Genomic DNA, 26220 nt, shown 5'->3' with positions numbered 1-26220 from the left:
TCTAGAAACCGAATTACCGGTAAGTCTAATTCTATTTTCTCTAGCAACCTTCCACGACAGCATAGGAGGCATACCAACCTATACTGCACTGGGGGAGGACAACGGCCTGAAGAATTTTTCAGCCAAAGATTAAATCCCTGTTGGACACAAGGTTCAACCCATAGTGTTTAGTAAAGGTATGTAACAAAGACCAAGTTGCAGCCCTGCAGATCTGCTCGGAGGATGCACCTGCCCTCTCAGCCCATGAGACAGGAGTAGACCGTGTTGAATGAGCCTTGATTCCTGTAAGGGGTGTGATATTCTGTGCTAGATATGCTTCAAAGATGGCCTTCTTGATCCAGTTGGCAATGGTGTTTTTTGTCACCTTCTTTCCTTTATTTGCACCCGACGAATGGATAAACAGGTCGTGGTCGATTTTATAGGGCTTAGTACAACTCAAGTAGTGAAAGACTATGCGCCTTAGGCCAAGCGTATGAAACCATTTCCTCTTTAGGATTTACTGGGTTTTAGCAAAATGAGGGAAGAATTATATTCGGTGATCTATAAAAGTCAGACCAACCTTCGGGAGAAAGATGGATCAAGGGAGAGAACTAGGGAATCATCCCTAATGGTTAGGTAGGGCTCTCTAATTGAAAGAGCCTGGAGCTCTCCTATGCGCCTCACTGAGGTTATTGCTTAAAAGGAAGGCCGCTTTACAGGAGAGGAGCTGAGAAGTATAAGATGATAGGGGCTCAAAAGGGGGATTGAGTGAGCCCCTTAGGCACCACATTTAAGTGCCATGGAAGAATGACAATATGTTTTTTGGATGTAGCCTAGTGGCTGATGTCATGAACCTTCTTATCCTCTGGTGGCTGGCTAAGTCGCAGTCGAACATGGAGCTTAAGGCCGAGACTTGTACCTTCAGGGTGCTAGGTTTTAGGCCTAACCCGAGCCCCTTCCATAAGAAATCCAGGATACGATGGGTCAGGAGGCTTCGGCAGACACCATGATGAAAATCTCTTCCATACTTTGTTGTATATGGTATCGGTGACTGGCTTCCTTGATTTCTAAAGGGTCTCAACTACCACCTCTGATAGACCCTTGGCCCTCAGGATCTAGGCTTCAGTAACCGAGCCGCTAACTCCATTCCCCGAAGGTTTGGGTGGTGTAGGGGGCCCTGCAGGAGGAGGTCGTCCTCCAATGATAAGAGGAGCGGTCCATCTACCTGGAGTTCTGTAATTAAGGAAACCCAGCTCCTCATCGGCCACAGCAGCGCCACCAAGATAGTCGGGGTTTGATCTTCTCGGATCTTTCTCAGGGTTGCGGCAAGGATTGGAATTGGGAAAAAGACATGCGCCAAATGGAATTCCCACCTGTGAGCGAAGGCATCTACCCCCAGTGATCTGTACCTGGGGCTCAGGGGGAAGTAGTTTCCTACTTGAGCATTTCTGCCTGATGCTAGCAGATCCACCTCCGGAAGACCCCACTTGTTTACTAGTTAGATTCCTCCATTCAGACTCCACTCACCAGGCTGGATACATCTTCTGCTCAGGAAGTCTGCCTAAAGAGAGGAGGTCCCCTTTTAGGTGAACTGCTGTTAGTGAAAGGTGGTGCCTTTCGGCTCAGGAAACTATTCGTCCTGAAAGATTTTTTAGGCTGTTGATCTTCGTGCCACCCTGGTGTTTGAGGTGTGCCACTGTTGTCATGTTGCCGGAGTAAATCCTGAAATGATGACCCTGAACCAGGTGTCTTGCAGCCAGGAGAGCCACTTCCACTGCTTTCAGCTCCCTGAAATTGGAAGATCTCATACTCACTTCTTGACTCCATAACCCCTGGAATGGCAGCTGCGATACCACGGCTCCCCAGCCTTTTTGCTGGCATCTGATGTTACTGTGACTAAGGGGACATGGGACCAGCTGACGCCTCTGCGCAGATTTTTGTGGTCCATCTACCAAGCCAGTGAAGCTTTTACTTTCCCTGGGGTCAGGACTCTCCTGTTTAGGCAATTGTGATCTCTGTTCCAATTTCCCAAGATATGGGACTGGAGGATTATGGAATGGGCCTGCACCCTGGGCACCGAATGGATGCAGGACGTCTTCGACCCTAGTACTGACATAGCTGACCGAGGGTGGGGAACCTCTGCTTTCTGAAACTCGAGATCTTTGATATTATAGTCACTCGAGTCTAAGAGGACTCTCAAAAACCTTATTTCCTGAGAGGGTTGGATCTGTGATTTTTTATATTTGGGATTCACCCCAAAGATCGGAGAACATCCAGGGTTTGAGCCATCTGATTTTCCCCAGAGTCTGGTAGGAGGTTCCTATTATCAATAGGTCATCCTGGTAAGGTACAATGCATATACCCTGGCCTCGGATGTGGGACACAGCTTCCGCCATAATTTTTGAAAATACTCGTGTGGCAGAGGGTATCCCAAAGGGAATCATTTTGTACTGGTAGTGCCTGATCTCTGGACCCTGATGGACCGCAAACCTTAGATATTTCCTGTGAGCAGGATGTATAGGAATGTGAAAATAGGCATCCTTCAGGTCTATGGTTGCCATGAAGGAATGAGGGCCTATCAAGGGAATGGCCGTCTTTACGGACTCCATTTTGAATCTGCGGTATGCGATGTGCCAGTTGAGGTCCTTTAAGTTTATTATTATCCTCGCCTCTCCTGTGGGCTTCTTTACAAGAAATAGCCTGGAATAATGACCCTGACATATGGTGCTTGATTGCAGGAGTTGAATGCTGGACTTTGGCGTTGCCAAAGCCTCCCGGAATGGTAGGGAGGTGACTCTTAGACTCCGATGAAGGAGGATTTGAATTCTAGAATAAGGCCGTCCCTGATTACTCTGAGGACCCAGGGGCTGTTGGAGATTAACTGCCAAGAGTGCAAAAATTTTTGAAAGCCTTCCCCCTGCTGGGGGCCAGGATGTTCCTGCCTCTCCCCTTAGTATAGCTCCATCCCTTCCCTTTTGGCTGGGATGATTGGTTCTGAGGGGGCTCGAAAAAAAAAACCCCTTCCTTGGGGTCTTTTGCTCAGGAAGTGCTTTCTTTCTATCTGTGGCCCTTTCAGGGATTTCATCCAGAGCTGGGCCATAGACCTGTTCACCTTTGAAGGGGATGGAACAGAGCTTAACACTGGAGGTAACAACCCCGCTCCATGTTTTAAGTCAGAGGGTTTGCCTGGCAGAATTAGATTGTACTAAAGATCTGGCAGAGGTACGGATCATCTCCACAGATGTGTCCGTAAGCCTGTAGTCCTCTGTAGTAAGGGAAGGGAGTCAAGAAGCTCACCCCTTGAGGTCCCCTGAGAAATCTGATTTTCTAGCTCCTCTATCCACTGGAAGAGGGATCTAGAAACATACGTAGAAGCAATTCCTGATGTTAAGGCAGGGGTCTTCCAGACCCTTCTGAGAAGGCTCTCTATTTTACGGTCCATCGGATCCTTAAGCTGGGATGCATCATCAAATGGAACAACTGTCTTTTTATTTTTTTTATGACTTTTGAACATCCACTTTCGGAATGTGCCATTTGTATGCATCACCCTCCAGAAGGAACCTATTCTGATGGAGCGGAATAGTTTCTGGGTACTCGCATTCCTGGGAGACCCTATCCACTATGGACCTATGGCCCTGCCTCAAGCTGCTTAGTGGTTGCGACCTGGCGAGGACTGGCTGGGAAACCTGCCCGTTTGGCTCCCTCCACACATCTTATCCTGTGCCGACTGAGGGACTGGTTCGTCCTCTAGTCCCATGGTGCATGAACTGCACTAACCAGCTCCTCCACATATTCCGAAGAAAAAGATATCTTCTGGCTTCAGAGGTTCTAGGGGCTCTCGATTCCTCTCATCTTTCAGAGCATGAGTCGTATGAGTGCTCCAACTAAGAGTCCGACTCGCTCTCTTTTATTTTTTTTGAGGGAGGTGAGCCCGCAGGTGGAGGAGGTGGAGGAAGTGAGATGTCTTTGGAGGATAGGTGGCGCCCACCAGAGCACAAGGAGAACATACAAACTCCTTGCAGATGTCATCCACGCATGCTGCAAAGCGCCAGTGCTTTCCACTGCGCCCTGCCACTCCGTCTCTGTGCACCTGACAATTTTTTTCCCCCACAATTAACGGATCTTTTGGTGGTATTGGTGCCTTTATGGGAGGACCTGTCTCCCTACAAGAGAGGATAGAAGTATTTTGAGAATTTAGACCCCTATCCCAGAACCGCACCACTAGGACCCACCCCAATAGACACTCACTTGTGGCTGGGGCAGCGCTGGGCTCTGCAGATGCAGGGCAGAGGGCAGGAAGAACTATCCATGCTGACAGGGGATTTCTTGTCTTACCTGTTGGCATCTTCTGGCGGGTTTGTAAAAGGGTTACACCCGCTCTCAGCGCTTGTTTCATTTTTCCCCCTCCTCCTCCCAGGGTCCGGAGCAGGCACAGTTGTTTCTGGCGTGCTCTGCATGCTGTCAGCTATCCGGAGGCCGCCATAAGCAGGACCGGAAGTCACCTGCGCTGCAGGGAGGAACGCATACCCCGGAAGTGTGCCACTTCCAGGATGCCAACAGCTGCGCGTGCAGGAGGAGGAGAGACCAGAGAGCTGCGGGAGGCCTCCGGTCAGGGATCACTGTCCCGCTTTACCCCCAAGGGAGCGCAGGTGGGCCAGGAAGGTCCCGAATTCAAAGGAAGACGGGAGCAGCACGGAGGAGGGAAGGCAGAGCCACCGACCACCACTGCCCGGATTTTGAGATCCATCAGGTACACTGCAGCAGCCGGCCACGCAGCATACCTCTAACCTCTCCATGCCCCATGGAGGACAGGAAAGACACTGGTGAGAGGGAGGTGGGAGAGACCTTTTAACCTCTTTGTACTTCCTGTCCCACATTAGGGCATGGAGACGACCTCCTATGCTGTCGTGGAAGGTTGCTAGAGAAACATAGAATGCCTAGTAGGAGCCAAATAGCAAAGCAGTGTCTGGCCTCAGCACGTAGCAGGGGCCCATACGGATCCAATGTAATCAAAACCAACTCCCTAGGACAGTCCATTACGGAATTATGACCCATCTTAGATTTTGGAGTTTTTAGCTGCTAGATGCAAGGGGAGGGGATTTAGGTCCAGCCCAGATGACAGGAGGGCAGTGACCCAAAGAGGTTAAATGCTTGTGCAAACCATCGCCTATTGCTTTTTTCCGGGTAGGTCACGACAACATATTGTGTGGGGAGAAGTCAAGGAGCAGAAGTGACCACCCGCCTCCCATGTGGCAACCCCTTCCCCACGAGACAGGCCTTTCATTTGACTGGTAACTGAGTCTTATCCTCTTCATCCTTTGTACTACCAATGATTATATTGCATTTCTGACCATTGTATATGTATAACTATTGTGTATATAGTTTTTTGTTTTGTGTGCTCTTAAGGCATATAATTTAACCTTGGGCCGCTCTTTCATATCGATGTACGAACTCACATATCCGTGTTCTCGGCTGAACTTTTCATCCTACCAGGGCTGTTTTCTGACCCAATATAATATCGCTAATTGACCAGGCTTATATCTAACGAGGAACAAGTCGCAGTCCTACTGGGCTGACCAGGCGCTGTTTCATTGGTGCTAGTGAAAAGGGCCTCTCAGCCTGCCAGGGTTGTGAGCGAGTGTGGTGCCACATCATCGGCTACGTGGGCCACCTCCCCTCACTCCCAGTGCCTCTCTTGGCCCATGTGGACATGGAGTCTGAGTGTATAACGGCACCCAGCTGACCTTGTGTGTCCCCAGGGGTTGTGGAACATCAAGTTGTGGTGGAAGCGGTGGGATTCTGCGTGATCCCTTTGCTGCCATTCTTCACAGTTACCGACACTGACATGCTTCCAAACATGTTTAAAGACATCAATTGTGCACAGTGACCTGTGATGGACAGGACTGTGAGTAAAGAGTCATCTCCTCTGCAGCTCAGAAATGTGCCCTGGATGAAGTGGAGAAACATTCGTTAAAAATACTGTAAAAAAAAAACAAAAATAAAACTGAAAAACTAAAAAGTCACAAACTTTTTGCGGCACTTTTTGGCATTTTCACGCCAGTCTAAGGAGGTCCACTAAAGTGGGTGGAGCAAAAAGAGGGCTTGATGGTGCCAGCCAAAATTCATTGCTAGGGGCATAACTTACACCCATTAGAAATGTTGCTTCAATCCGTCCTCGACTTGGGTACCATTTCTGGTGAGGAGCATGCCACAGAGAAGTAGTTTGTGCACACCTGAATGAATTCAACAGAACTTACCCCACAGCCCCCCTTCATTAAAGACTAGTGTGTCTAGAGAAGATTGTCCAAGAGTTATATTCTTTTTCTTTATACTCTTGGCCTAAAACTAAACAGGCTTACTTGCCTGTTGTAGTGAACGCTGGGTCAGAGTGGTCACCGAACACTCCTGCCGGTAATTCAGCTTCACCATGTCAGCAGAGCAGCTCTTCTTCTGTGCTGCTCTGTGGACAAGGCATGACTTCAGTTATCATGTAGATTGACAGTTTAACTGCCGGAAGCTGGCTATCAATCAGTATGACATCGGCAGTCATGCCCCATCAACAGAACAGAGTGGAAGATTAGCCGAATCACCAGTAAGAGCGGTCTGTGACAGCTCTGTGTCAGTAGGCACAATAGGCTGGTAGTAAGCAACTACCTGCGTGATAGTTCTTAGCACATTGTAAAAATAAAAAAAGAATAGTTCCCATAGTGAGTCAGACCCTATATCCACTTGGAAATTATAGGCCAGTAAATAGGCCAGTAAGTTTAACCCCAACTGTGGGTAAAATCCTGGAGGGTTTTCTAAGAGATACTATACTGGAGTATCTGACGAAGAATAATCTCATGACCCAATATCAACATGGGTTTACAAGGGACCGTTCCTGTCAGACTAATCTGATAAGCTTTTATGCAGAGGTAAGTTCCAGACTGGACCAAGGGAATGCAGTGGACGTGGTGTACATGGACTTTTCAAAAGCTTTTGATACGGTGCCACACAAAATGTTGATACATAAAATGAGAACAATGGGCATAGGGGAAAATATGTGTAAGTGGGTTAAGAGCTGGCTCAGGGATAGGAAGGGTGGCTATTAATGGAGCACACTCAGACTGGGTCACAGTTAAGAGTGGGGTACCACAGGGGTCAGTATTGGGCCCGCTTCTTTTTAACATATTTATTAATGACCTTGTAGGGGGCATAGAGAGTAGAATTTCAATATTTGCAGATGACACTAAACTCTGCAGGGTAATCAATACAGAGGAGGACAATTTTATATTACAGGAGGATTTATGTAAACTAGAAGCTTGGGCTGATAAATGGCAAATGAGCTTTAATGGGGATAAATGTAAGATCACGCACTTGGGTAGAACGAACAAGATGTATAATTATGTGCTTAATTGTAAAACACTGGGCAAAATTGTCACTGAAAAAGACCTGGGTGTATGTGTAGATGACAAACTCATATTTAGTGGCCAGTGTCAGGCAGCTGCTGCAAAGGCAAATAAAATAATGGGATGCATTAAAAGAGGCATAGATGCTCATGAGGAGAACATAATTTTACCTCTATATAAGTCACTAGTGCGACCACACTTAGAATACTGTGTACAGTTCTGGTCTCCAGTGTATAAGAAAGACATAGCTGAACCGGAGCGGGTGCAGAGAAGAGCAACAAAGTTTATTACGGAACTGGGGGGGTCTGCAATACCAAGACAGGCTATTACACTTGGGGTTATTTAGTTTGGAGAATCGAAGGCTTAGGGGTGATCTTATTACAATGTATAAATATATGCGGGGACAGTACAAAGACCTTTCTAATGATCTTTTTACACTAAAACCTGTGATGGGGACAAGGGGGCATCATATACGTCTGGAGGAAAGAAGGTTTAAGCATACTCACAGACGCGGATTCTTTACTGTAAGAGCAGTGAGACTATGGAACTCTCTGCCATATGATGTTGTAATGATTGATTCCCTACTAATATTTAAGAAGGGCCTGGATGCCTTTCTTGAAAAGTATAATATTACAGGGTATATATACTAGTTTCCTTAATATTGCGTTGATCCAGGGAGCTAGTCTGATTGCCATATGTGGAGTCGGGAAGGAATTTTTTGCCCCAATGTGAAGCTTACTGTTTGCCACATGGGTTTTTCTTTGCCTTCCTCTGGATCAATATGTTAGGGCAAGTTAGGATAGGATATGGGTTGAACTAGATGGACTTAAAGTCTTCCTTCAACCTTAATAACTATGTTATATCAAAAGTTTCAAGAAACACACGAAAAAAACCTCTTAACAGCTAAAGTTACTCTACAAGCCAGTGACTGATTAGAACCTGAAACTTCTCTGCATTCAGTGGTCACTACTCACCTGTGCGGTTATCTGTTGGAATCTCCTCTTTACACTGCTCATCACCCCTCATATATGTCTCTGTAGTATTAATATGGGGCAGATCTTTACCCTGAAAGAAATATTGTAAAAGTCACAGACAGATTAAGAAATTTGAGAAGATCCAGACAACATCTAATGTTTATGATCAGCTTTATCCTGTCATCTCCACCAGATATAATACATACACTGAATGGCCACATTACTAGAGACACCCATATGGTAACAGGATCTTTGCCCTTCAGAACCTCAAATATTAATCATGTCATAGATTGCACAAGGGGCTGAGATGGTTCCCCAGGAATACTGGTCTATGCCAACATGAGAGGTTCTTTAAGTTACCGCAAATTAGATGAAGGTGCTGAGATGCTCTGAATAACCAATTCTACCTCGTCCCAGAGAGCAAACCTGGGCAAACCCTATAGCAGACCTGGGAAAAGTGCGGCCCGTGGGCCACATCCGGCCCTCTGAACCAGAAGTCCGAGGGCAGCACCGTACCAGCCCGCTGGCTCTCTCTCCGTTGTCTCCCTAGGCGCAGTCAGCATCGGTGGAGGAGGGGCCTCCGGTCACTTTCTCCACCAATCAGCGTGTGTGGGGCTCATGCAGTGTATAGGGAGGCTGTGTGGGGCTCATGCAATATATAGCGAAGCTGTGTGCATCTTCGTAGGCGCAGTCAGCATCGGTGGAGGAGGGGCCTCCGGTCACTTTCTTCACCAATCAGCGTGTGTGGGGCTCATGCAGTGTATAGGGAGGCTGTGTGGGGCTCATGCAATATATAGCGATGCTGTGTGCATCTTCGTAGGCGCAGTCAGCATCGGTGGAGGAGGGGCCTCCGGTCACTTTCTCCACCAATCAGCGTGTGTGGGGCTCATGCAGTGTATAGGGAGGCTGTGTGGGGCTCATGCAATATATAGCGATGCTGTGTGCATCTTCCTAGGCGCAGTCAGCATTGGTGGAGGAGGGGCCTCCGGTCACTTCCTCCACCAATCAGCGTGTGAAACAGCTGACGCGATGAAGGCATTTCATTGCGGCACCTGTGTACCGCCGGTGAGTCAGCGCACCAGAGACAAAAAGAGGAGCAGAGCGCCAGGGAATGGGACCGAGGTGAGTATGTCTTCTTTTTTTTTCATGTGTATGAACATGGGGATTGTATGGGGGTGACAGACAGCACATGGGAATTCTATGAGGTTATATACAGCACATGGGGATTCTATGGGGATGACATGCAGCACATGGGGATTCTATGGGGGGGGGGGGACAGGCAGCACATGGGGATTCTATGAGGGGTTATATACAGCACATGGGGATTCTATGAGGATGACATGCAGCACAAGGAGATTCTATGGGGGGACAGGCAGCACATGGGGATTCTATGGGGGGGGGGGGGGACAGGCAGCCCACGGGGATTCTATGGGGTTATATACAGCACATGGGGATTCTATGAGGATGACATGCAGCACATGGGGATTCTATGGAGGGGGGGGACAGGCAGCACATGGGGATTCTATGAGGCTATATACAGCACATGGGGATTCTATGAGGATGACATGCAGCACAAGGAGATTCTATGGGGGGACAGGCAGCACATGGGGATTCTATGGGGGGGGGACATGCAGCACATGGGGATTCTATGGGGCTGTTGTGCAGAACAAGGAGAGGCTATGGGGGTAACGTAGCACATGGGGAGGCTATGGGGGCGACATGTAGTACATGGATAGGCTATGGGGGCATCGTGCTGCGCATTGGGAGGCTATAGAGGGTGTTATGCTGTGCATGGGGAGGCAATGGGTCTGTCATGCAGAACATTGGGATGCTTTGGGGTTGTCATGAGGCACATGGGGAGGCTATTGGGCAATCATGCTGCACATGGGGAGGCTATAGGGGCCTAATACAGTATATGGGAAGGCTGTGTGGGGCTCATGCAGTATACAGGGAGGCTGTGTGGGGCTCATGCTGTATATGGGGAGGCTGTGTGAGGCTCATGCTGTATATGGAGAAGCTGTGTGAGGCTCATGCTGTAAGGGGCTGTGGGGGGGGTTCTTATGATATACAGAAGGGGCTGTACTTGGGTTCAAATACATATAGGGGGGTGTCAGCATACTTAATTCTGCTCAATATTAAGTGATACAATTCATATTAATATTGAGTAGAATTAATTTCAAGCTATTGGTTTGGCCCTCCACAACAGTCATGGTCTCTCATGTGGCCCCTTGGGAAAATTAATTGCCCACCCCTGCTTTATAGGGTTAAGATCTGAGGACTGTGAAGGCAGGAAAACAAGGAAAACTCACTCTCATATTCCTGGTGTAAAGGAATAGAAGATCCTGGAAACTCCTGAAGCGAATTGAAGAATGACATAATATATCCTGCAGCATCACAAATATACTTTTATTACAGGACCGTGATGAAAAGTACTGTAACTATATGGCCAATGCTATGGTTTACTGTAGTCACTTTTCTGTGATAGTTATGTAGGCAGCTGGGCAGGGGAGAGTTACAGAGGGTCAGCCCTGCAGCTGGGAAGAGACTAGGGAGATGTTTCTAGGTGGTTTACCAATATAGTTGTATTGCATGTTTCCAATGTGGGGCTCCGTGGAGTGAGATTGTGCTATTGCATGATATTAGGTGTGCACTCCAAGTATGACAGTTTCATAGAAATACATGCTGTCATGCTCTGGTAGGGAGGGCCACCGGCCAGTTCGAACATGGTGATGCAATCTCTGTCCAAGTTATCCAAGTTATAAGTCTGATTCTTTTCTTATAGTGGTGGATAAAACAAGACAGAACTTAAGCCATTCACAGCAGTTTACAGCTCTTATGGAAGTTCTCATGACGCCTTCTCTCCATCTACCTGATGATCCTGAGGAACATTGGGATGTTCTTGTTTAAAGTTCAGTAGAAGAGGAGGACGGGGACATCTCTCTGGTGTTGTCTTCTTACTGGATAGATCTGGAGGAAACACATACAGGGACTGAATTCATTCTTTACATACAGATAATTTTAGGCCGTGTGTATTTAATCCTGTCTAGTACCTGGTGATGTGAGGGGCTGGGGAACCTCCATCATGACGTCCTTGTACAGATCTTTGTGTCCTTCTAAATACTCCCACTCCTCCATGGAGAAATAGACGGTGACATCCTGACACCTTATAGGAACCTGACACATACAATGATACCGTCATCCCCCGATCCCTCCATAGCGTTACTGTATAATGTCCCAGCAGTGTCACCTCTCCAGTCAGCAGCTCAATCATCTTGTAGGTGAGTTCTAGGATCTTCTGGTCATTGATGTCCTCATGTATCAGGGGGTGAGGTGGAGGCCCCGTGATTGGGCTCAGGGGTCTTCCCCATCCCTCAGACACAGGGGCCTGACAGCACTCACTAGAGGTCTTCTTCACTACTGTGTAATCCTGGTTATGGAGAGACACATTAATAAATCTCACTACAGACATTTCCAGAGTCCTCACCTCTCCAGTTCTGTCCATCTGTTATTCCCATAGATAAGAATGATGTAATGTGACGTCATCAGAATCTCTCACCTCTCCAGTAAGCCGGAAGAGGATCTCTAGGGTGAGGTGCAATATCCTCTCCGCCATCTTGTCCCTCTCCATCCTTGTAGGGTCACTCAGGAGAATTCTCTTATATAGAAGATCTCCGCTGAGAGGATCCGATATTGTTGAGACCTGAATGGGGAGAAGATGACGATGTAACATCATAAAGATCCCATGTAAGAAATCTCCGGAGCTGTTACCGGCTTCACATGATCACTACATCCAGTCATGACCCCGTCCTGCCCCCAGTGTAACACACAGTCCCATTATAGTCACATACAGAGATTTATCACAGAATATCTCCAATCCAGCATGAAAAACTGAGCAAATTTAAAAGAAAAATCTAAATTAGCTGAATCTTTATTAAATACCGCATGAAAACAAGATACAAAGTTATAAAGTGAAGGGAACATCCACAGAGATCGGGATGGCAGAACCGGGGACGTCAGTAACAGATAACGATAGAACATTAATGTGAATGTAATGTAAATGTGATTGTCCCAGAAAGGCGCTGCATAAATGGAGAAAACAGAAAAGTGGATGTGTCAGAACAAAAATGATATTAACGACTAAAAAATGAAAAAAAACAACAGTATAGAAGTGCTCACAGAGAGGCCAATGTAACTGACCCTTCGGTCACAACTGCACAGGGTCAGAGACACCAGGAAAAGATGGCGGATGTGGAGGATATTAACCCCATGTACAGGAGTTACCCAGTACAGGTGGCAGAGTGGGACTGGGAGGGAAAAAAAGGGGGGGGGGGGACAATATTGAATAGACCATACAAAAATATAATAAAGAATTAAAAATAAAGCGATCAGCAATAACATACAGACTAACTGACATCATTGTGGTCTGTATGTAAAATCTGATCCAAACATGATCCTTAGTGCTCACAGTCTGCCACATGTATACAAGAGGGTTTTAGTTCCAGTTTCCCAGCCCTGATTCTTCATCTCTAGTTCCAATCTGCATTTTTGCCGCATTCCTCCTGCCTGGGCATTTTTCACTAAGTCTCTTCCTTTCCGAACTGTGCGCATGCGCTAATCTCCATCGGGCCAGCACATTCACTACCATATTTATATCCGTGCATGGTGCGGCGCTCATCTCATCCCTGGCCTCGTCATTTCCAAAGCCGAGTTTGCCATCACGTTACCCGCCCCACCTGCGAAGAGGCGGCGTGGGGTGTGCCAACCTTCTGACGGCATCCAGTGACTGCTCCGTTTTCAGAGATAATACTTTGTGACAGACCAGTTCTAATTGTGTCACAGGAGTTTAACCCCTTAATCCCATGTGACGTACTATCCCGTCCATGTGCCCTGGGACTTAATTCCCAGGGACGGGATAGTACGTCACAGTGATCAGCGGCGCCCACGTGGTGAGCGCCGCTGATCGCAGCCGGGTGTCACCTAATTATCACAGCTGACACCCGGCACAATGTGTCACGGCCGCCCCCGACACGTTAACCCCTTGCACACCGCGATCAAACACGATCGCGGTGTACCAGGGGTTAAAGGGAAGCATCGGCAGGGAGGGGGCTCCCTCCGTGCTTCCCTGAGCCCCCCACCGCAGCGCAATGTGTAGCGCTGCTGCCGGGGTCTCTTTCCCTACAGGTCCCCGGATACAAGATGGCGACGGGGACCTTTGGGGGCCTGTAGGGAGCTGACTTCCTCAGTGCCTGCCAAGCACAGGCATGAGGAAGTCTGCGTCTATGCCTGTGACAGATCGCTGATCTGTCACAGTGATCTGTGATGTGACAGATCAGCGATCTGTCACAGGACAGTGATGTCCCCCCTGGGACAACCTAATAAAGTTAAAAAAAAAAAAAAAAAGTAAAGATAATTTAAAAAAAAAAAAAAAATCGCTAAATAAATTTGAAAAAAAAAAAAATATTCCCCAATAAATTCATTTTTTGGAAATAAAAAAAGAAAAAAACAATAGAAGTACACATATTTGGTATCGCCGCGTCCGTAACGGCTCGCCCTATAAAACTGTCCCATTAGTTAACCCCTTTAGCGAACCCCTTAAAAAATAAAAAACAAAGCAAAAAATAATGATATATTATCATACCGCCGAACAAAGTGCAATAACGCGCGATCAAAAAGACACATATAAATATCCATGGTACCGCTGAAAACGTCATCTTGTCCCGCAAAAAACGAGCCACCACCCAGCATCATCAGAGAAAAAATAAAAAAGTTATAGCTCGCAGAAAAAAGCGATGCAAAAATAATTATTTTTTATATAAAATAGTTTTCATTGCATAAAAGCGTCAAAACATAAAAAAACGACGTAAATGAGGTATCGCTGTAACCGTACTGACCCGAAGAGTAAAAGCGCTTTATCAACTTTACCGCTCGCGGAACGGTGTAAACGCACCCCCCAAAAGAAATTCATGAAATGCTGGTATTTGTTCATTCTGCGTCCCAAAAATCGGAATAAAAAGCGATAAAAAAAATGTCACGTGCCCGAAAATGGTACCAATAAAAACGTCAACTCGTCCCGCAAAAAATAAGACCTCACCTGACTCTGTGGGTCAAAATACGGAAAAATTATAGCTCTCAATATGTGGTGATGCAAAAACTATTTTTACAATAAAAAGCGTCTTTTAGCGTATGAAAGCTGCCAAACATAAAAACCAGTAGTAACACCAGAAGCACCAAAAATAACCCCTAAACTTTAGCTTTTAATTCAATGACTAAAAACATTAGTGAAAATGACTAAAAGAAGGAGTAGTAGAGGACAAAGAATGAAGGGAAAAAAAAACCGTTTTAGTTCTCTTCAGTTATCACATAATGGGCCACCGGCTAGATTGCCCTAGTCAGCCCTAGTTTAACCCTTCCTAGCCGCGGAGGTTGGCACCCTAATTGTAGACGATATGGCGCCCCCGCTCAACGTCGGTGTCCCTAATGACCCCTACGTCTCCCTACATATACAAAAAGGGACACAAAAAAAGAGAGAAACACACACACTTTATAATACCGAAAAAAATATATAAAGAGACATGAATAGTCTCATAGATAATACTAAATTGCTATGAACTTATCTTGTAGTATTTCTCATGGTATAAAAACCCCACAAGAGACTTATCTCGGAGTCAAAAAAATGATAGATGGGGTTAATATCCGGCAGCTTAGAAAAGGACTTATCGCGTAGTCACAAAAATGCTAATAAGCTGCAAATGGCAGACCCAATTACCAGATAGCAAAATTATAAAAAAACGGCTACAAGAAAATTCAATGAAAAGCACATATACTGATATATTTGTCCGGAACCCCGGACACACATTGGAAAATAGTACAAAAATTGTACATTAGAGGCAGTGAAAAAGCAGCCTATATAGCACATACGGCGGCCGTTACCTTGCAGGTGAGGGTAAAAATCACCCTAATTCACAGGAATAATATTCAGCTCAAATCCAATATCGGTGCATAGAGCAAAACACACCAAAATGTGCTACCTTACAAAAATCGTATATAAAAAATAAGGCTACCATATTCATCTCTGATTATACAGCGTGATACACCAATATTCAAGTAGCAATGCATACAAAATCACATAGCATAATTGCTCAGTAGATTAAATCTGAATAGATAGTGCCACCGAGGGATCTGCCAAAAATAATGTACAACATTATACTTATCAGTCACTTGATGCATATGGAAACCCGACGCGTTTCCCCCTCTTAGTCCGCTGAGGGTTCATCAGGGGTCAAAAAGTGGGGTCTCATTACCCCTGGCCGAGAGAGCAATACAGTGTGCGGCTTTACTCCAAGCGCGTTCACCGCCATTGTTTAAAGATTCCGCGCCGATATAGAACGCCCACTTCCGGTTACCACAATCCAAGATGGTGGTCTAAACCGGAAGGGATCATATTGAGGACGGACAATGCTCAAACATGCCGTGCAGCAGCCACCTGAATGACGTAGACGCCGCGCACTTTACTAAAAAGCACTGATGGAAACAAGAATTCACAAACTGGTGCCTGAAACGAAATGATTAAATAGGGTAATACATCCTTCTCAATAGAAATGCCATATCTCGCAGATAATATGCGGCCGATCAATTCAGCAGCTTCATTGTTCAGAGCACCCAAAACTTCAAAAAAAGATGACAACAGTCCTCAAAAGCATGGAGTGGAATAATAGTGTCCCTAAATAGAATAAATGAAAAATAAGGAACAAATGAAAAAATACCAATAGTAATAATATACCGACCAAATTATCGAAAACACTATAAAGAGCTGGCTGGGAAAATGTGAAACACACTGATTATAGATAACTACTAAAATTTAGCTGTTCATTAAGGCCTTTTGGACTCTGTGATTCAAGCCAAAAAATCCAGCGTGTCTCACGCTGTAGGATTCTATTATCCCAATCTCCCTGTCTGACTGCGGGCTGCACTCTCTCCATAACACGAAAATTAATATGTTTATCATCACCTCCATGCACCATATTGACATGACGGGCTAAAGGGGTGTCTCTTTTGTGTCTAATATCCCCCAAATGTTCACCTATGCGGACACGTAATTCACGCTTTGTTTTGCCAACATAGTCAAGGGGGCAGGTACAAGTACACAGATATACAACTCCAGTGGTTTTACAATTTGCAAAGCTTTTCATTTCATAAATCCTCTTTGTATAGGCACTGCAAAAAGTATTGGATACACAGATATATTTGCAAAAGCTGCAGTGTCCACACTTAAAAGTCCCTATTGCTCTATTCTGCAGCCACGTTTCCTCTCTTTTCTGAGGTTCCAAGTGGCTGCCTAACACCCGATCCCTTATTGATCTACCCTTCCTAAATGTAACTGATGGACCCTGAGTGATACAATCACATATGTCATTATCCATTTTCAGGATAGACCAATACTTCTCCAGAATGTTCATAACTTTACCGGATTGGTCATCGAAGGTCCCTATCAATCTAGTAATTGTGTTAGAGTCTTCCCTTGCCCTCGGAGTCAACAATGACATCCTGCTTACTTGTTTAGCATGCTTATAGGCCGGTTCAATCACCCTTGTTGGATATCCCCTGCTCTTAAACCTCCTCTATAAATCACTCGACTGCATTTCAAAATCATTCCAATCAGAGCAGTTCCTCCGAACTCTGAGGAACTGACCCCTTGGTATACCTCGTTTAAGAGGGGGGGGGATGATGACTTTCCCACCTCAAAAGACTGTTAGTCGAGGTTGGTTTTCGGTGCAGGTTGGTTTTAAGCAAGCCATCTGAGGAAATAGAAATATTAACATCCAGGAAAGTGATCTGATCTCCACCTACCTCATGGGTGAAGAAAAGACCCAACTTGTTACTATTAAGGGTATCAACAAAGGATCTGAATGATTCTCCACATCCCGCCCAGAGGACGAGGATGTCGTCAATGTACCGACCCCAGAATAATATCTTAGGGGACCAGACGACATCCTCGTCCCCAAAGACCTTAGTGTCTTCCCACCAGCCCAGGAGCAAATTAGCATAAGTAGGGGCACAAGGGCTCCCCATCGCTGTGCCCCTGAGCTGGTGGTAATACCTCCCATTAAATAGGAAGAAATTGTGACACAATAAAAATTGAAGAAGTTCCAGCAGGAAATTGTTGTGTGCTCCAAAATGGATACCCATCCCTTTGAGAAAATGTTCAACAGCTTTTAGATCTTCTGTATGGCCAATACTGCTATACAAAGCCTCAACATCAATGGAGGCCAGTATCGTACCTGGGTCCACTGTGATTCCTTCAAGTTTATTAAGAAGGTCCATAGCATCTCGCAAATATGATGGGAGGGATAGCACAAATGGTCTCAACAATTGATCCAAATACCTGCTGGAGTTCTGACAAAGGGCATCGATCCCCGAAACGATTGGTCTACCCTTAAGGGGATCGAACCCCTTATGAATCTTAGGCAAGGAGTAAAACGTAGCTGTAACTGGCCACTTGGGCAAGAAGAAGTTGAACTCATTCTTTGAGATCAACTTCGAATCTAATGCCTTTTTGAGCAATGCTGACAATTTCAGGCTATACTCCTTCGTCGGATCACTCCTAAGCAGCTCATACGTTGATTTGTCAGAGAGAATCCTCATACACATTTGAATATATTCGTCTCTGTTGAGGATAACAGTATTACCCCCTTTATCAGAGGACTTCAATACAATCCGATCATTATCACCAAGTTCCTCCAGAGCCTCTCTCTCACGGAAGGAGAGATTAGGTGGGACCCTATCTCTCTTGGAGTCAATCTTACAGATCTCTGCCGAGACAAGCTGTTGAAAAATATCAATACTCCCAGTATCACCAATTGGTGGCATCTTTTTACTTTTTGGTTTCAAATCAGAAAAAGGGCCCACCCCAATATCTCTCTGCCCTTCCTTAGACAAATCAGCCAGAAGCATTACAACAGGAAGTTCCTCCTCAGTTATCCCAAGTTGTTGACATTTGTTTTTATCATTCAGAGCAAAAAATTTTTTCCACTTAAGTTTTCGTGTAAATAGATTAATATCCTTAACCCATACAAATGGGTCAAACCTGGTCGTAGGAACAAAGGATAACCCCCGCTCAAGAACCCTGTTTTCTATATCTGACAAATTATATGAGGACAAATTAATTATCTGATTGCCATTGTCCCCTTCAACCAGAGCCCTCATTTTTGATTGTTTGTCCGCTCCCGTAATTTGTATGGTGCTAGGCCCCTGGTTTCTAAAAAAGAGGCTGAGGAGCAGGCTGAGGAGGAGGAGGAATTTATACTCGCTGCAAAATTTGTTTCTGGCTTTTTGGGGAAGGTTCTCACAGAGTAACGCTCGGTGTCCTGCCATCTTCTGAAATTACCCCTAAGTCCTCATCCCTTGTTTCTAAAGTATGGCCTAGAGGTATATAATTTAGGACCTCCTTCAGCGTCAGAGGATTCAATATCTGAGGATGAGATGTCACCAGGAATACCCCTCGGGGTAAGGGCAGGGTATGCTCGTTTTTCCCTGAACTCTGCTGAGTCCCTAACAAATCGTTTATGCTTCCTCTCTTTAATAAAAAGTTGGTATTTCTCAACAGTATTCTTAAGATTTTCTCCCCTTATTACGAAATCAGCAGCTGTTTTCAATTTGAGGGTTACCTCAGTCAATTCCTTCACTCTCAATGAAGTCCTCTCTAAAGTTATTTTCTCTTCATCCAATAATATCTGCATTAGCCGTACAGATGATGCAGTTACCTCCTCCTCCCATAAAAACCACCATATATAGTAAATCAAACCCCCCGTTATCACCCCCTTAGTTAGGGAAAAATAATAAAATTAAAAGAAAATGTATTTATTTCCATTTTCCCATTAGGGTTAGGGCTAGGGTTAGGGCTGAGATTAGGGTTAGAGGTGTGTTGGGGTTAGGGTTGGAGTTAGAATTGGGGGTTTCCACTGTTTGGGCACATCAGGTGCTCTCCAAATGCAACATGGCGTTGGAGCTCAATTCTAGCCAATTCTGCGTTGAAAAAGTCAAATGGGTGCTCCCTTCCAAGCTCTGCCATGCTTCCAGTGTTTTACCCCCACATATGGGGTATCAGCCTACTCAGGACAAATTGCAAAACAACTTTTGGGGTCCAATTTCTCCTGTTACCCTTAGGAAAATAAAAAATTGGGGGCAAAAATATCATTTTTGTGGAAAAAAATGATTTTTTTTATTTTCACGCCCGGGCGTTACAAACTTCTGTGAATCACTTGGGGGTTCAAAGTGCTCACCACACATCTAGATAAGTTCCTTGGGGGTCTAGTTTCCAAAATGGTGTAATTTGTGGGGGGTTTCCACTGTTTTGGTACATCAGGGGCTTTCCAAACGCGACATGGTGTCCGATCTCAATTCCAGCCAAAAACGTCAAATGGCGCTGCTTCCCTTCCAAGCTCCGCCATGCGCCCAAATAGAGGTTTACCCCCACATGTTGGGTATCAGCCTACTCAGGACAAATTGCAAAACAACTTTTGGGGTCCAATTTCTCCTGTTACCCTTGGGGAAAAAAAAATTGGGGACTAATTGATCATGTTTGTGGAAAAAATACGATTTTTTTAGTTTCATGCCCGGGCATTATAAACTTCTGTGAATCACTTGGGGGTTCAAAGTTCTCACCACATATCTAGATAAGTTACTTAGGGGGCCTAGTTTCCAAAATGGGGTCACTTGTGGGGGGTTTCCACTGTTTAGGTATATCAGGGGCTCTCCAAAAGCACCATGACAATCGCAGACCATTCCATCAAAGTCTGCATTCCAAAACGTCACTACTTCCCTTCCGAGCCCTGACGTGTGCCCATACAGTAGTTTTCTCCCACATATGAGGTATCAGCGTACTCAGGACAAATTGGACAACAACTTTTGGGGTCCAATTTCTCCTGGTACCCTTGGGAAAATAAAAAAATTGGTAACTAAAAGATCATGTTTGTGGGAAAAATACGATTTTTTTTAATTTCACGCCCAGGCATTATAAACTTCTGTGAAGCACTGGGGGGTTCAAAGTTCTCACCACAAATCTAGATAAGTTCCTTGGGGGGTCTTAGTTTCCAAAATGGTGTCATTTGTGGGGGTTTCCACTGTTTTGGTACATCAGGGGTTTTCCAATCGCGACATGGTGTCCGATCTCAATTCCAGCCAAAAACGTCAAATGGCGCTGCTTCCCTTCCGAGCTCTGCCATGCGCACAAATAGTGGTTTACCCCCACATGTGGGGTATTAGCGTACTCAGGACAAATGGCACAATAACTTTTAGGGTCCTGTTACCCTTGGGAAAATAAAAATTGGGGGTGAAAAGATCATTTTTGTGGAAAAAATATGATTTTTTTAATTGTACCGCTGTACGTTATAAACTTCTGTGAAGCCCTTGTGGGTTCAGAGTTCTCACCACATATCTAGATAATGCAAAGAAACAAACACACACCGGCGCTACAGATACACAGTCAATGGATAAGCTGCTGGCACACCTGGCAGATTAAGTGTGCTATCTGCCACTGAAAAAACAACTGCAACTGAATTGGAAGTGGCCGCGCTTAAACGCTGTGTAATAAATATGTACAGCAAACTGAAAATGACAGTCAAACTTTAAAAGACAGACATTACTCACTGTTGCGGAGACTGGCTGTGGTTAATCATATTGCTCTTAGAATCATAAATATTGAAAAGAAGAGTCTCTAAACTGGAGCAAAAACCAGGGAGCGTCCTCCCGTTTGCAAAAAGAAACAACTCCCCGCAAGGGAGCACGTCCCCCTGAGCGGCAGACAGCCACGGCCGATGGCGCCGCCGAACAGTAGCGTGGTGAGCAAGGGGCGTGACTGGCGGGGGGCGTGAGTTATGGGTGGTGACGTCACCAGTCCGTACAAGACGAACATGTGCAAGGGCCAATCCTGACGCGTTTCGGGGGAACCGTCCCCCTTCCTCAAAGGTATGGATCTTGCACTACCGCCCACACTCTATATACCCCTGCCTCCACAAGAAAATGACGCAAACATATCCCATTAAATGGCGTAATACCCTCAGACTAAATATTACTAAAAATCAATAAATAACTAAACTTTATTCAAGTGAAACAATTTAAAACTAGGTGCAGACTACTTAAAATCAATTATATTACGAATTACACAGACTCCACGCCCCCCAAAATATTTCAGTTTGTAATTATAATTATTAATATCCAAAGGGACAGTCCTTCTTAACTACAGGAAAACAAGGAGAGATCTTTTTATTATTATTAATATAGAGAAAAGAACCCTGCATGCAAGGGGAGAGATAAAAAAGGAGGCAATATATAAATAGATCACAAAGCATAAAGTTCGATTCATGATTAAGCCCATTTGGCACCAAACTATCCAATGTAAAAATCCACCTAGACTCAACCCTCGACATACTCTTAATGTAATCACCACCCCTCGGATTTTTTCGAACCTTTTGAATGCCAAAAAAGGTGGACCCCATACTTGTCTTGCCATGTTTCTCCACGAAATGGCGAGACAGCGGATGTCCTAAAAATCCATTAGAGATATTATTCAGGTGTTCTTTTATTCTTTTAATCCGAGGGGTGGTGATTACATTAAGAGTATGTCGAGGGTTGAGTCTAGGTGGATTTTTACATTGGATAGTTTGGTGCCAAATGGGCTTAATCATGAAATCGAACTTTATGCTTTGTGATCTATTTATATATTGCCTCCTTTTTTATCTCTCCCCTTGCATGCAGGGTTCTTTTCTCTATATTAATAATAATAAAAAGATCTCTCCTTGTTTTCCTGTAGTTAAGAAGGACTGTCCCTTTGGATATTAATAATTATAATTACAAACTGAAATATTTTGGGGGGCGTGGAGTCTGTGTTATTCGTAATATAATTGATTTTAAGTAGTCTGCACCTGGTTTTAAATTGTTTCACTTGAATAAAGTTTAGTTATTTATTGATTTTTAGTAATATTTAGTCTGAGGGTATTACACCATTTAATGGGATATGTTTGCGTCATTTTCTTGTGGAGGCAGGGGTATATAGAGTGTGGGCGGTAGTGCAAGATCCATACCTTTGAGGAAGGGGGACGGTTCCCCCGAAACGCGTCAGGATTGGCCCTTGCACATGTTCGTCTTGTACGGACTGGTGACGTCACCACCCACAACTCACGCCCCCCCGCCAGTCACGCCCCTTGCTCACCACGCTACTGTTCGGCGGCGCCATCGGCCGTGGCTGTCTGCCGCTCAGGGGGACGCGCTCCCTTGCGGGGAGTTGTTTCTTTTTGCAAACGGGAGGACGCTCCCTGGTTTTTGCTCCAGTTTAGAGACTCTTCTTTTCAATATTTATGATTCTAAGAGCAATATGATTAGCCACAGCCAGTCTCCGCAACAGTGAGTAATGTCTGTCTTTTAAAGTTTGACTGTCATTTTCAGTTTGCTGTACATATTTATTACACAGCGTTTAAGCGCGGCCACTTCCAATTCAGTTGCACATATCTAGATAAGTTCCTTGGGGGGTCTAGTTTCCAAAATGGGGTCACTTGTGGGGGGTTTCCACTGTTTAGGTACATCAGGGGCTCTCCAAACGCGACATGGCGTCCGATCTGAATTCCAGCCAATTTTGCATTGAAAAAGTGAAACGGCGCTACTTCCCTTCTGAGCTCTGCCATGCGCCGAAACAGTGGTTCCCCCCCACATATCAGGTATCAGCGTACTCAGGACAAATTGCACAATAACTTTTGTAGTCCAATTTCTCCTGTTACCCTTGGTAAAATAAAAAAAATTGAACCTGAATTATTTTTTTTGTGAAGTTAAATGTTCATTTTTTTTTAAATATTCAAAAAATTCCTGTGATGCACCTAAAGGGTTAATAAACTTCTTGAATGTGGTTTTGAGCACCTTAAGGGGTGCAGTTTTTAGAATGGTGTCACTTTTGGGTATTTTCTATCATATAGACCCCGCAAAGTGGCTTCAAATGTGAAGTGGTCCGTAAAAATAAAATGGAGTTGCAAAAATGAGAAATCGCTGGTCAATTTTTAACCCTTATAACTTCCTAACAAAAAAAATTTTGGTTCCAAAATTGTGCTGATGTAAAGTAAACATGTGGGAAATGTAACTTATCAAGTTTTTTGTGTGCTGTATCTCTGTGATTTAAGGGCATAAAAATTCAAAATTGGAAAATTGCGAAATTTTCAACATTTTTGCCAAATTTCCGTTTTTTTCACAAATAAACGCAAGTTATTTGAATTAAATTTTACCACTAACATGAAGTACATTATGTCACGAGAAAACAATGTCAGAATCACCGGGATCCATGGAAGCGTTTCAGAGTTATTACCTCATAAAGGGACAGTGGTCAGAATTGTAAAAATTGGCCCGGTCATGAACGTGCAAACCACCCTTGGGGCTTAAGGGGTTAAATAGTTCTCTCCACTGGTTTGATGACATCCCCTGATAAAGGCTAGCACCGAAACACACATTGGAGCTGACTACATCCCGGCAGGAGGAACATATGGGTAAATATTAGTCCTTTACTTTTTCTCTTCATATTTGCAGCCCTTAGGCTGAGTTCACACGTGGCGTTTTTTTCGCGTTTCCGCGGCGGTTTTAACCGCGCGATTTTGCCGCGAAAACGCGAAAAATAAGCATCCCATGCATTCCTATGGGATTCCGCAATGCTGCGGTTTTTACCGCGGCGGAATCGCTTCGCGGTAAAAACCGCAGCATGCTCATTAATTTGCGGAATCGCGACGATCCCGCACCCATAGGAATGCATTGTTCTGCTTACTTCCCGCATGTGGCTGTCATGGTCACTGACATAAGGTCTTCCTTCAGCCTTCAAAACTATGTTACTAGGTTACTCCTGATGTGTTTGTCGCTCTCGTGTTTCCCTTATTTTTAAACTACTTGTCTTTTATGTCTATTTCTAGGCAATAATATATACACTGCTCAAAAAATAAAGGGAACACTTAAACAACAGAATATAACTCCAAGTAAATCAAACTTCTGTGAAATCAAACTGTCCACTTAGGAAGCAACACTAATTGACAATCAATTTCACATGCTGTTGTGCAAATGGAATAGACAACAGATGGAAATTATTGGCAATTATCAAGACACCTTCAATAAAGGAGCGGTTCTGCAGGTGGGGACCACATCTCCGTACCAATGCTTTCTGGCTGACGTTTTGGTCACTTTTGAATGTTGGTTGTGCTTTCACACTCGTGGTAGCACGAGACAGACTCTACAACCCACACAAGTGGCTCAGGTAGTGCAGCTCATCCAGGATGGCACATCAATGCGAGCTGTGGCAAGAATGTTTGCTGTGTCTGTCAGCGTAGTGTCCAGAGGCTGGAGGCGCTACCTGGAGACAGGCCAGTACACCAGGAGACGTGGAGGTGGCCGTAGAAAGGCATCAACTCAGCAGCAGGACCGCTACCTCCACCTTTGTGCAAGGAGGAACAGGAGAAGTACTGTCAAAGCCCTGCAAAATGACCTCCAGCAGATCACATATGTGCATGTGTCTACACAAACTGTTAGAAACCGACTCCATGAGGATGGTCTGAGTGCCCGACGTCCACAGATGGGGGTTGTGCTCATAGCCCAACACTGTACGGCCCTCCAAAGAAACGCCATCCCACACCATTACTGACCCACTGCCAAACCGGTCATGCTGAAGGATGTTGCAGGCAGCAGATCGCTCTCCATGGCGTCTCCAAACTCTGTCACATTTGCTCAGTGCGAACCTGCTTTCATCTGTGAAGAGCACAGGGCACCAGTGGTGAATTTGCCTATCCTGGTGTTCTGTGGCAAATGCCAAGCGTCCTGCACGGTGTTTGGCTGTGAGCACAACCCCCATCTGTGGACAACTGGGCACTCAGACCATCCTCATGGAGTTGGTTTCTAACCGTTTGTGAAGACACATGCACATTTGTGGCCTGCTGGAGGTCATTTTGCAGGGCTCTGGCAGTGCTCCTCCTGTTCCACCTTGCACAAAGGCTGAGATAGCGGTCCTGCTGCTGGGTTGTTGCCCTCCTACGGCCCCCTCCACATCTCCTGGTGTACTGTCCTGTCTCCGGGTAGCGCCTCCAGCCTCTGGACACTATGCTGACAGACACAGCAAACCTTCTTGCCACAGCTCGCATTGATGTGCCATCCTGGATGAGCTGCACTACCTGAGCCACTTGTGTGGGTTGTAGAGTCCGTCTCATGCTACCACGAGTGTGAAAGCACAACCAACATTCAAAAGTGACCAAAACATCAGCCAGAAAGCATTGGTACTGAGATGTGGTCTGTGGTCCCCACCTGCAGAACCACGCCTTTATTGGGGGTGTCTTATTTTTTTGAGCAGTGTAGTACTTTTGTACCTTTTCTTGGCTGTACACAATTATTGTAGGTTCTTTGAATATCAGGTGTTCCACAGCCACCTATTAGTTTTTGTTACATGCTCAACTTTGGTGCTTTTAATTTAACCCATTTATTACTACTTTCTTACAATTTATGCACCATTTTGCAGTACTGCCCCTTTTGATCTCAATACAGGTAGTAGAGTGGGACTGGAAACAAAAAAGGGATAAAAAGGGAGGAAAAGGAAGATATTGAATAGACCATACAAAGAGATAGAATTATTAAAGGAAAAAATATAAATATATTAGCAATAACATACAGACAAATTGACATTATTGTTGTCTGCATGTAAAAAGTAAAACAAAAAAATATTGCTTTCAGTGGGAAAACCAAAATAATTTTGTAATTATTATACCTGTTAATTACTAACATAAAAAAAAATTATATTTGTCATAGAAAATATTAAAATCTTTAAGCAACACTAGAGAGGGGTCATCAACACCACTCCCTCCTCCTCGGTCACTGGA

The 26220-nt window shown here is 45.0% G+C and overlaps 3 protein-coding genes across 5 annotated transcripts in view; all 3 read right to left on the bottom strand.

Annotated features, from left to right (window-relative positions):
* Positions 1 to 26220, bottom strand: part of LOC141073571 (uncharacterized) — a 700581-nt gene that overhangs the window by 483485 nt on the left and 190876 nt on the right. The gene's annotated exons all lie outside the window — the stretch shown is intronic.
* LOC141074220 (uncharacterized) overlaps positions 1 to 26220 on the bottom strand; it is a 345885-nt gene that overhangs the window by 145157 nt on the left and 174508 nt on the right. The window lies entirely within an intron of this gene.
* The window catches only part of LOC141073603 (uncharacterized), a 58504-nt gene that overhangs the window by 12392 nt on the left and 19892 nt on the right, over positions 1 to 26220 (bottom strand). Inside the window, exons 2-6 of the mRNA XM_073560898.1 lie at positions 11898 to 12041; positions 11589 to 11768; positions 11392 to 11515; positions 11211 to 11308; positions 8342 to 8432 (exon numbers count right to left, since the gene is read on the bottom strand). Coding sequence (XP_073416999.1) covers positions 8342 to 8432; positions 11211 to 11308; positions 11392 to 11515; positions 11589 to 11768; positions 11898 to 11969 — 565 coding nt within the window. The 5' untranslated portion in view covers positions 11970 to 12041. The remainder of the gene's footprint in view (positions 1 to 8341; positions 8433 to 11210; positions 11309 to 11391; positions 11516 to 11588; positions 11769 to 11897; positions 12042 to 26220) is intronic.

This window comes from Dendrobates tinctorius, unplaced genomic scaffold (assembly GCF_039654945.1).
Source record: "Dendrobates tinctorius isolate UK_male_01 unplaced genomic scaffold, ASM3965494v1 ptg000014l, whole genome shotgun sequence".
Taxonomy (NCBI): Eukaryota; Metazoa; Chordata; class Amphibia; order Anura; family Dendrobatidae; genus Dendrobates; species Dendrobates tinctorius.
The sequence above is the reverse complement of the archived record's forward strand: the minus strand, read 5'-3'. Positions and strand labels throughout refer to the sequence as shown.